This window comes from Conger conger, chromosome 5, assembly GCF_963514075.1.
Source record: "Conger conger chromosome 5, fConCon1.1, whole genome shotgun sequence".
Lineage (NCBI taxonomy): Eukaryota > Metazoa > Chordata > Actinopteri > Anguilliformes > Congridae > Conger > Conger conger.
The window spans coordinates 53,529,835-53,542,551 of NC_083764.1; the positions used below are offsets into that span (position 1 = coordinate 53,529,835).

The window sequence follows — 12,717 nt, forward strand, 5'->3', positions numbered from 1 at the left end:
GACAGTTGCCACATACCCCATGTCATACATTCTTGAATACATCCTATTGGGGATACTTATTGGGACCATAATTCTCTGTATTTGTCATTACTTGCAGCCTGAAACAGCTGTGTATAACACCTCCTAACACAGGAGACTGCAAATTAATATCATTCCCCCACTATCCCACCTGAACACCCGGCTGTGTTTTTGTGTTCTTCTTCCACCCAGAAGTGGAATGGGATTTCAAAAGTATTCATAACAGTCCTTGTTCACAGTAAACAATTGGTTTTAATATTTTGTCTCATTATCTGTTATGTATTTTAAAGGTATGGCTGGGAGCCAATAAGAATGTCACGAATGTTCAACTCATTGAAGTTCCTTGTCGCTGAATGTTCCATATTTGTTATCTATGTTTTTTTGTATGTTATGGTTATGTTTTAGCCATTTTCAGAACTTTCAGTGTATCTGTTTTTATATTGTTGGCAGCAACACTGTTTCAGTCCAGTATATTTCAGTCCAGTATTTTTTCCTCCTGTAACATCCATCCATCCATCCATTATCTGAACCTGCTTATCCTGATCAGGGTCGCAGGGGGGCTGGAGCCTATCCCAGCATACATTGGGCGAAAGGCAGGAATACACCCTGGACAGGTCGCCAGTCCATCGCAGGGCACACACACCATTCACTCACACACTCATACCTACGGGCAATTTAGACTCTCCAATCAGCCTAACGTGCATGTCTTTGGACTGTGGGAGGAAACCGGAGTACCCGGAGGAAACCCACGCAGACACGGGGAGAACATGCAAACTCCGCACAGAGAGGCCCCGGCCGACGGGGATTCGAACCCAGGACCTCCTTGCTGTGAGGTGGCAGTGCTACCCACTGCACCATCCGTGCCGCCCTCCTGTAACAGTTGAGGTTAATTACAATAGCAACATATAAGAATGTAGTCTATATATATTTGGGTATTTTTACTTTTTCTATACTTTGTTAGCATAGCTAACTTGCACTAGTGTTTTAGTGATGAATCTATGAATGTTGTTACCCTGGCACTACCGCTATTGTACATTATAAATACAGTATTTATAATGAGGTGAATGATGACCTCATATTTTTCCAATATTGTTAGTTGCAGTGGAAATGAATGTAATGTAGTGAAATAACAGAATGTAGAACTGAACTATTTACAGCTACTATTTACTAGACAATGGGGAATTTTAAGAATCTGCACGCACACGCCCGCACACACACACGCACACACACACACACACGCAGTATGCGAAATCACAGGATGGCCCAGTTCCTCCCTGAGAACTTTTAGCCCACCAGGTTGTGAGAGGTGCAGCACCACAGCCAGGAGGACTTTGAACTTTAAATGTTTCCACCTCCGGAGAGTCCCCACGGCTGTCTGGGAGAGAAGAGACGTTCTGCCGGTAAGTACAAAGATGGCCCGTTCCGTTCTTCTTCCTTTGCCATTCAGGAGCGTGGTTTCCCTCTGAGGCAGGCAAGAGTATAAATGTCTCTCTGGGCTGGTCAAAACTGGTGTTCGATCAGACGGTCGTCCCAGCAGTGAGGCATCCCAGTTGCACCATGAGCTCCGCGACCATCTTGTCTGCTCTCCTCCTGGCTGTAGCAATTGTCAGTGCGACTGAAGCAAAAAGTGAGTAGGACTTCTTTTATTTTATCTTATCTCTTCTCTAACTTCGGTCTGTTCTGAACTGGGTACTGGCTTTGACACCTGGGTCTACTTAGCCATGGATCCCAGTGAAGTTTCTTTACTAGAGCTTGCTTTTATTCACACGAATATATTATTAAAATACGCCATTTTACTCTGATCTCTCATCTGTTGCCATGTCAGTCATAATACATGAGCTAATGAGCTAGGGTTTATTCTTGACAAACTCAATTTGACAAGATAATCATGGCCATCACTCATGTCAATTGATTATGTTTTGGAAGACACAGTTCTCAAGCTAACGCTTGCATTTTTATTAAATTAAATTAAATATCAACAAATGAGTATTATGAACTGAACATGAGATTGTATTGCAATGTTATGTGTCTACAGATGGTGGGGGCTGTTGTGTAACCTATAGCAGAGGGTCCCAGGTACGGAAGCTCCCTCTGAATTTGATTAAGGAATACAGGATGCAGGAAGTGACTGGGACCTGCCACATACAAGCTGTTGTGTAAGCTATTATATACTTTAATTCCTTTCATGCATTTTTCTTATGAAATTTTTTACATAGATACATATCTGAGTGTATATCTGGGTTGTCAGATATACACTTAGTGACCACTTTATTCCGTATTTATTTCATTTATCAGACTTCAGGTGCTGTAGCCCATCCACTTCAAAGTTTGGAGTGTTGTGTGTTCAGAGAGGCTCCTCTGCATACCCTGGAGTAATGCATGGTTATTTGAGTTACTGTCACCTTCCGGGCAGCTTAACCCAGTCTGGCCCTTCTCCTCTGACCTCACTCATTAACAAGGAATTTTTGCAGACAAAACTGCCACTCACTGGATGTTTTTTTGTTTTTTTGCCCCATTCTCTGTTAATTCTGGACACTGTTGAAAAACTGTTGAGATCAGCAGTCTCTTAGATTCTCAAACCACCCTGTCTGGCACCAACAATCATTCCGCAGTCCTGGTCACTTAGATCACATTTTTTCTCCAATCTGATGTTTGGTCTGAAAAACAACTGAACCTATTGACCATGTATGTATGCTTTTATGCATTGAGTTGCTGCCGCATGACTGGCAGATTAGATATTTATTTAAAATTCGGTGGTTTCGCTTTATTACAGGTTAATCACACAACGGAATCGGAGGATCTGTGCCAACCCAGAAGCAAAGAGTGTGAAACAAATCCTTAAACAGCTGAGGTAAGGATGATACTGAGCCAACACTGATATTTAGACTCAATGCAAGTGCCTTGGCCTTTGAATGCCACTAAAATTAAATAGTAATTATCAAGTTGGGAAATACCTTCTAAGTTAAAAAATGACCAATCAAGTTAAACATTACCCTGCAACCCTGTATGTCCTGTTTGAAAGGACGATTAACCACAGTAACCACAACTGAGTGTGGCTAAATGAAACTCATGGTTTGTCTCATTCATTTAGAGGGAAGAAAAAGAAGACACAAAGCGCAAGGCGGAGAAAAGAGAAACAGTGACCTCTGTCACACGAATGTGTTATTAGACTAAAACCCACCTGACCACATTCATTAAACTGAACTAGTGTTACAACATGTAATTTCATTGTGTCAAAATGTAAACATGTCAAATGTAAAACAAAAAATACTGTGTTAACCTACATGAAACATATGAAATCCCTCAACCGCAATGATGTAATAACTTTTTAATCCCCCCTTGAACATATTTTGTTTTATCGAGACAATGCTTGTGATGTCATTTTTTTTAAAACATTTTTTAAATGTTTAAAAAATGTTTTTTAAACATTTTAATTAAATATCATTTAAGCTGTTAAGAAAAAAATGCCTGCATATTTGCTTAGGAATGATTATAACGTATAACATTACTATGTTACCCTGTAGTAATGAAGGTGTTAAATGCTTTATGAAAGCTTTAGAATGGTTTTAGCATCACTAACTCAGTACCGGCACCTCCTATACGCAGACTATGAACATTGCATAGGGCCACACACACACACACACACACACACACATACACACACACACGCATGCACACACACACACGCACACACACGTGGACGTTTACAAAAGAAATTCCCTTTATCTATCAGATTTTGTATTGCCGCAAAGGCTAAATGACAGGCAATGCCGATATGACACCTAAATGGGCATATGCCACCAGTGTGGAGTAACTGAAAAAAAGAAGGCTCGAGAAGAAAGTGGAGCTTGTGATAATAGTAAGCAATAAAATAAATGTGTTCTGTTAGTTATATTCTTACACCGTGTATGTTCTTACATTACAAAAATGACTTACAGCGACTTATTTCACTGTTGTCAAGGCACTACATTCATCTCTTCTCCCGAGTTGAGTCTGGTATTCTGATATCTGGTCCATATGTGAATTGAGTTCTTTAAAAAATATTCTATAGCATCAGTGCCACCTTCGTACGCTGTGTTACACATGCAAAATCCCTTTGTCATCCGTCAGCATGGGAAAAGCCAAAGAACTGTCAATTGAGAGGAGACTGTCACAAGTCTGGTAAAGGGCGCAAAAAAAGACACAAAGGGTTAAACATACCACTGTAAGGGAAATAGTTAGAAAAGCGAAAGAAAGTGAAACATATGGAACTTTAATTTTGCTTTTATTAATGGCATTTGGCAGACGCTCTTATCCAGAGCGACTACAGTTCATTAGACTAAGCAGGAGCAATGCAGGGTTAAGGGCCTTGCTCAAGTGCCCAACGGCTGTGCATGTTATTGTGGCTACACCAGGGATCGAACCGCGGACCTTGCGGGTCCCAGTCATGTACCTTAACCACTACGCTACAGGCCGCCCCATGATCTGGCATGCAAGAATGTTATTTCCCCCGTGAAAAGCAAGAGAAGACATAATCATCCCCAATCCACAATCTTGAACAAAAGATTGTGGAATGGTTGCAGACTTGCCAGGAAGAGGACACAAGTGTAGGTTCTCCCCAAGGACGATGAGTCATATGGCGAGAGAGGGCATAAAAAACCCAGGTATCACAGTTTAAGAGATCTTTTCACCCTAATAAGCCTAAAATATAAGTATAAGTGCTCACTGAGTGTATATATCACATCTATTTTTTCTATCCTGCACAAAAACCAAAATAACAGAGCATGTGCGTTTTGCCAAATGTGTATATTTTGTAATTGCTATGTATTTTTGTAACTGTAATTTTTTGCTATTGTACAGTATTTTGTAAAATGTGTACATCCTGTTTATTTCATTTATTGTATTTATTGTCCTTTATGTTGCACCATGGTCCTGGAGAAATGTTATTTTGCTCCCCTGTATGTGCTACATATTGTGGAATGACAATAAAGTTAACTTCAACTTGATTTGACCTACTATTTAAGAAAATGGCAAAATGATTTCAGCAAATTACCAGGATTTTTTTCTGAAAATCTGGTCGTGTCTGCTAGGAAGCTGAGACTTGATCTTTGGTAGATCGTTCTGCAATCTGTCCATAAGCACAAACCCAAGGATCAATGATTCTGTGTGGAGTAATGGTCAAAAATCCCTCAAGATGTGTTCCCTAACCTTATCACAAATTATAGGAAAAGACTCATGGTTGTCATCATTGCCATGGTTATTAGCGCAAATTATTAAACCAGGGGTGGCAACCTTTAGAAGTTGGAAAATAATGTATGTCAATAACAATTATTTTTTTAGTTTACAGTATACTGTACAGTGGGTACCAATAATTCTGGATCCCACTGTACACATTTGATTCTTGCAGCAATCTGCTCTAGAGGTCGGCCCTGGGCTAGAAATAAGGGCAATGCCTGCCTAAGCTTCATGGCATTACCAAGCTGTAGACACTTCTTAAGCCCAAATCCTAAAGAACCTAATTACTGCAACAATGCCATACAGCACAATAGAAAATTATTCAGCATTTCCTGTGCAAAGCAAAGCTTCTAGTTTTTGTGGTTCACTTACACACAAACACAGGCCAGTAAATCATACACACAAACATGGGCCAGCATATGTGCGTGTCTGATGTGTGAGGTGTAGGAAGTCCCCACTTGGCGATGTCAGCATCTTTCCTGTTGTTTCTGGGTCTCTGCCCCCATTTTCTGCGGGGTGCAGTCCACATACAGGATGTTGCAACAGTCCCGTGAGCAGGTTGTCTCAGTCCGTTGAACCCATGCACCTCCCACCATCTCCCCCAGTGCGGTATATAAACACGCCCAGCAGGAGTTGGCGTTCACCTCGACGAGATCGGTCTTCGTCAGCGCGATGTTCGAGTGCCGCCCGATCTTCGCCGTCCTCCTGGGAGTCCTCCTCAGCATTCCCAGTCACAACGCCGCATGTGAGTTTCCTACTTTCTTCAGAAACAGGCTCCTGCATTCCTCAAGTGCATTTGTGTGGGTACGCTGGGATGCTGGCCATGGTCCCATAACTGTACGCTCTCAGCAAAAAAGGCTCCTGTGGCTTGTCTCCATTGAGCAGACCAAACCCTGGTCCTGGAGAGCCGCAATGTCCGCAGGTTTTTGTTGTTACGCTGCACTTAATTAATTGATTAGAACAGTTGATTACATTGATTGATTAACTCACCTCACCTGGTTACTTGGGTCTCACTTTTATTGCTGAGTACTAATTTTAAGGTGAAAACAAAAGACCTGCAGACCCTGCAGCTCTCCAGGACCAGGGTTGAAGACCACTGCCATAGAGGAACCCTTTTTAGTTCTTTATGGAACCCCCTATAATAGATAGGAAGCATGTGAATGTCCCCATACAAAGAGCCCTTGAACTAGACATAGAATTTCTTTTTTAGATTGTGGTTAAATGGGTGTGTATCCTCACATTAAATACTATGTACAAAGCAAATGCATCATAGTGAAATTGGTTGCACAAACCGTTGTGTCACTGTATGCAATCGCCATGGCAGCCGAGTTGGCAGCAGCTAAATCCTCTGTGTCGATCTGCAGGAACAGTTTCAGCCTATTTAAATATTATTCAGGCAGAAAATATCTAAAAAGATATTTGCAAATTCTAGAAACTGTGTGGCACCAACAGTCATTTCACAGTCATGGATCTCATTTCTTCCCCATTCTTAAATTTGGTCTGAACCACAGCTGACCCACTTGATCAAGTCTGTATGCTTTTATGCATTTAGTTGCAGCCACATGCTGACTAAATATTTACATTGACAAGCTGGTGTACAGGTCTACCTAATAAAGTGCTCACTGAGTGTGTGTGCACATTCACACTGACTTGGTTGTGGCATCAGCGTGTTTTACCTACTGTACTTACTGGTGTCCACTATACACCTTAATACACCTTAAATGCAGGTACATTGCTAGCCATACTGGCTCTGCAATCATTGAAGAAATATTCAGATTCTTTGTGCTCAGACATATTGTCAGATAAAAGCAACAGAATCAATATTGTGCTTCTGGTAGTGCACTGGAGATAGTAAGTGTGAGATGAGTAAGTCCAAACTAAAAGTTTCACATGTGTTTTATAAAATATACAAAATAGTATGCAGGATCACAGCTTACAGTGATGTGTGTGTCATATCATGTAATCTTAAATATATGCCTGCATCTGGGAGTTTCTTTTTCATTCAGTTCTACCATTCTGTGTGTGGGTGTTTTGTGTGTGTGTTCTTCTGCAGTTGGCCCCCTGAAACATGCTTGCTGTGTAAAGTACACTGTCAAGCCCTTGCCGTTCGGTTCAATCAAGGGCTTTGTGGAGCAGAGCTCCAGAGAGATCTGCCGCATTGATGCCATCATGTGAGTGACAATGTCTGCGTCATCCCAACATTGCTAACTGTGCTAATACGACAGCATGCCATGTCTCTGCAACCCCTGGACACACACACAAGCACACACCCGCACGCACACACACACACACACACACACACACACACACACTCATATGCAGTACATGCAAACATACAGGAGGCTATATTGAAGTTGTTTTCGTTTAGATTCTTCACCATTCGTGATAAGAAGGTCTGTGCCAGTGCTGAAGATGAGTGGGTGAAGAGATACCTCTTGCGTCTCAGGTAAGACAATCAGTATCACTCCTGTATCATTAATCACAAACGCACAGGGTTATTGATCCTTTTTGAAAAAAATAAAATAAATAAAAACACACAACCCCCCCCCTACCTACACTCTGAGAAGTAAAGGTATGAAATGTGCCTTTATCTCTGAGAAAAAAATACTTGGACGATACCCTATATGTACATAAAATCGTTACCCCTAGCCAGTAATACATCAGAATCACTTTGTACTTCAGGGTACAGGGTACATTTAGGAAGTTTGATCCTTGTACCTCTGCTTTCACATTATTTTGCACAGTGTAAAAAAACAAAACAGCTGTACCTTCTGGTCACCTAATGAACCCTTATATCTGATTGGCTTTACAATCCCTCACACTGCTACCCAGGGGTGGCACAAAGGATTCATGAGAAGATCTCACTTTGTGCCCCACCCCCCCCAGCAAATTCTTTCCCCCCCCTGCCTGGTGCTACTGCACTCACCCACCTTGATTTCCCAGGTCATCACTGCAGAAGAACTGTCAGTTCATCTACATTGTGTGTTTAATAATAGATACATGAGCTTGTCCTTACCCAGTGAGCCACAGACAGAGTCTAGACCAATATAGACACTTAGAGAGCTGGAAATCTGAGACGGACTAATTTAGCCCCAATTTAGCACATGGATATAGCCTAGGTACATGCTGTCGGCTATAAACCTGAGGTGAAAATCCGGCTATATTTTTTTGAGAAGTGAAAGCTTTCTTGCCGACTAGGACGTACCCAGGCTAAATCCAAGTGAAACCTGGGCTGAATTTGGACTAAATCAGTCGAAACACCCCTCAGTCTAGATGTCTAGATTCTGTCTTTTGCTCATTGTTTACTCAGTAAGTTCATTTTGTTGCTTTGTCATTACTAATGTGTGCCTGTATGTTCCCACAGTTCTAAACTGAAGACACTGGTATCCAATTCGGACCTCAAATCCACAAATGGCAGCGGAAATATTAACTAATGCTAATGAGATTCTTAGCATGCTACATGCATATGGCTTTCGTGTTCCTCTCTGCTTACGCTCACAGCATTATAGCTCAGTAATATGGTACGGATGCAGTACAGTAATACGCAGAATAGTAAAATGCACCTTTTGCTTATATAAATAGAACATGCAGGGCTATGGCAGATGTAGTTTTTCTTGTCATTCTCTTTTAAACATAAGCTGATGAATTAGGCATTAATCTACTTTGCATTATTCAATAAAATAAGTCACAAATAATATGCCTGTCTTGCTTTCTTGTGTAACAAAATAAATTGATATTAAAGAGTGATATTTGTTCCTGGTGTTGTGTTACATGTATGTTGCCTGCTGGATGTTTATAATAAAATAAAAAAAATAATATATATATTGTAATTGCTGTCATTCATTTTCATTAATTAGTTTTGGTAAAACATATTCTGTACAATAACTGAGCGCTCTAAAACTAGATTGGGGGCTCCCTTTTCCCCACTTAGACCACCTGTTGCTCAAAAGGTCTCCACATGGCGGTGGTGGCTCATCTGTGTCAGCACACAGACTTGCTGGATTTGGATTTGCGGTTCAGCTATCACAATATGGGATGGCTGGAGGAATGTTTAAAATTATGCAAATAGTAACAAAACATGCACCAGTTACAGCAACAAATATATAGCATTCTAAAGTAAAATGTATGTAACTAGAATAAGCCAGGGTGGCTGGGGGTGAAATAGGATTATAACAACAATAGGGGAGATCGGGGTCTGTTGTGACATGGGGTCGATTGTTACACAATGTTTTCTGAGCCCGAAATCGACAAAAAACTGGTCAGTTGAAATCTGAGGTGAAAGAAGATGTGTATGGGGGTGTGCAATGTGATTTACAGCAGGCTAGCTTGTTTCTAATCGGGAGAAAAAACATTTGGTAAGAATGGACCCCATGTCACAACAGACCCCGATCTCCCCCACTGTCAATCTTAACCCCCATACAATTAAATGCAGATGCAAACTGTCAACAGTAATAATTGGAATCAATTAATCAATATGTTGACTAAGAATTCTAATATGCTTGCTTTATTGTGAGGCTTCTAATTATTGTACAGTACATGAAATTTATAAAGGTTTTAGATGCTATAAAAGTCTGTCTGTGTGGGTGCATGACTTAAATTCATACAATGAATGTCATTGCAGTATGAATTTCAAAGGAAATGTTTCATCAAACGGCAGATGACCTGTTTTTTTGCATAATATGCACAAACCCACAATTTTGTGCAAACCCATTCCGGAAACAAGTGAACTAAATAACATTTGCTTTTACTATCTTTAATGATTACATTTACTCTACATTTTTATACTTTTCTATATTTATTTTAATGGTATCTCTAAATGGAAGCCATATCAGATTTCTGAATGTAAAAAAAAAAGCACAATTTTCCAAAGCATTCAGAATTCAACATATAAGAAGTGAATTACTTTATGTTATGTTTGCCAAATATAAAAAACTCAGTGGTGAATGTGCTGTTTGCATGTTTAGCACTTAAAACAACTAGCACAGTATTCATCCACTGGCTGATTAAAGGCTAACTGGTTAAAGACTGCAGAGCTAATGAATGCACTTCTGTCTCAATTGCTACTCTTGTGTTACTACACCACAGAGGATTTGCCTTGGTGCAATTGTGTCTAGACATTAGTAACAGTGGAGTGAGCAGTTCACCTTACTCTGTGTCCTCCGCCCCTTGTTCTTGTTCCCTAGTTAAACTTGTTTTTGAATTCTCCATCCATCCATCCATCCATCCATCTATCCATTATCCATTATCCACCCACCATCTAACATTCTTATTCCATGTCAAGGCTGAATTCTTCATTCATCTACCAAATTATTTGTTTTAGCAACCATGTGTCCACACATTCACCAATTAGGAGCCTGATTATTCACCTCAGTTTTATGCCAGGTATAACTTTTACTGACATAATGTGGCAATAATCAGAACAACATTTTTCCCTTTTATGCGATAGCACTGTTTATTTTCGTACAGTACGTAACATTTCACTACAATTCTCATGTATCTGTAGAAGTGCTATCATTGACTCACATATTTCCATGGTATCTTGTGACAGACAGTCAAGTTTCCATGGCTCATCAGTCAATGATTAGTCAATAAGACAACACAGTGTCTCTCCTGGTGTCTCTCCTGGCGTGATATCTTCACCAGATATCACGCCAGGAGAGATAACAAAGCAGACGTCAGGAACAGGGAATAAGCGATGAACAGGCCAGCCTGTGTTCATAGGCAGTAAAATGCTGAATTATTTGACTGTACTTTTCTACATCCACAAGATGTCGCTGACAATCTACTCTCCAGAATGTCTATACACGTGTCGGAGAGTACAAGGGATGTGAATGACTCCTACTTCCTGTACTCTCAGTTTGAAAGACGATCTTCAGAAATGTAGTTTTTTAAATACCTGAAAGACAGATACATTTTTACATTTTCCGATTTTCCTAAATAAAAGCCTGCTAAACTCAAATTTAGTCAAATGTATGTAAGACTATATCTATCTATACCATCACTTAATAAATCAGATTTTATTGTTAGCTTCTATTATTTTTGCTGCGTCATGCTTGAGTTTGCAACGATATGCCTGTCACAATATACTGAGCTGCTGTATGCCCATCTGGGTGCATGTTTATCCCTGCCTATGCAGAGTAAAATGTCCATGTTAATTCAACTCTAACAGAGTTTATATGAGCCCACTTTTGAACTCGTAATAAACAATGTGAGAGTTGATTTAACACAAAACATTTACTGTGTGGGCAAACCTTTTACTTCATAAAAAACCTTACCCAAGAGAAGAGAGTGTCACACTGTGCTCTTTTATTTCTGTCATGAAGATTTGACAGCAATGTACTGGCTAGACTGATTTGATGAAAATCTTAATTTATTTATAGATTTCCAGTTAACAGTTACATTCTGATGACAGAGCGCATTTGCTGACTGTAAACTGGATGGAATTATCAATGAGCTGAGACGATTTTCTGAGAAATACTAGTGAAGGGAGAGAAACTGACAGACAGTGATGATGGGATGGGATGATGATAATGAGGATAAACAAGGCCCATGCATTAGTTAATTAGCGACTTACAGTTCATAAGCAGAGGACTGTGGGGTTGGGCGTCTTGCTCAAGGGCCCAACAGCTGCATTGATTTTATTGTGGCTACACTGGGGCTACCACCAACCACCCTGGTCTCAGTCAAGCACCTGAGCCACTAGGCTCTCATCTTAGCTGCAGTTGATTCTCAGGTCAGTGCAGTGTGCCCAAAATGCTTTTTTATGTATTTATTTTTATCATTTATTTAACAGGGGTAGGTCCATTGAGAATATGTTTCTCTTTTCCAAGGATGCCTTGGGAGAAATGCCAGAGAGAACAGTTGAACATGGGAAGGTGAGAGAGAGAAAAGCTCATGGATAAAGTTACTGGAACAGTTTTTGTGTTTAGGGCCTTGAGATCAAGGACCCAATGGCAGAGTTCTGACTTGTTTGTTTAGGGATCTAACTTGTGAGACATAGTGACCAAGTTCTGAGATTAAGATTAATACTTACAAATATAAAAAGGGATGGACCAGGCATGCAAGTGTGAGCAGGGTGTCTGAACTGGAACAGAGACGTGAGGTGTGTTATGCATATATAATACATTTTGTAAGCCAGTCATAAGGAACATTTGGTCTCATGCGCTGGTCAGCTTGCTGACTTCCCCCTCCTGGAGCACACATGGTTAGCCCCCACCATTGGCACACATGCCTGTGGGGGAGAGCTAGAGAAGGATTTTCTCACATTCCAGAACAGGAATATTGGAGATGGTATAAAGATGTTTCATGATAATCCCAGGTCAGAATATAGTGATGTTTGGTGTTATTCTGATTGGTTCAGTGCGACTGGTGTAATGGTCTAGTTTTTGTAACAGTCTACCTTTGATATCACAACCATTCAGGAGCCGAGGGGAAACTGGGCAAAAGCTGTCTCTGTAGAAGCCATGTGTTGTAGCCCCCTGCCGG

The 12,717-nt window shown here is 40.5% G+C and overlaps 1 protein-coding gene and 1 long non-coding RNA gene across 2 annotated transcripts; both read left to right on the forward strand.

Annotated features, from left to right (window-relative positions):
• Positions 1–1,092: 1,092 nt before the first annotated feature.
• On the forward strand, positions 1,093–4,753 carry LOC133129743 (uncharacterized). Its single transcript, XR_009708846.1, has 4 exons — positions 1,093–1,645; positions 2,054–2,174; positions 2,792–2,869; positions 3,110–4,753. It is a non-coding gene; the product is annotated as an uncharacterized LOC133129743 (long non-coding RNA).
• Positions 4,754–5,833: 1,080 nt separating this feature from the next.
• Positions 5,834–8,979, forward strand: ccl20l (C-C motif chemokine 20-like). Its single transcript, XM_061243725.1, has 4 exons — positions 5,834–5,977; positions 7,286–7,403; positions 7,601–7,678; positions 8,597–8,979. Exons 1-4 carry the CDS (start codon positions 5,905–5,907, stop codon positions 8,664–8,666), a joined length of 339 nt encoding a protein of 112 aa, XP_061099709.1. The 5' UTR covers positions 5,834–5,904; the 3' UTR covers positions 8,667–8,979.
• Positions 8,980–12,717: the final 3,738 nt, after the last annotated feature.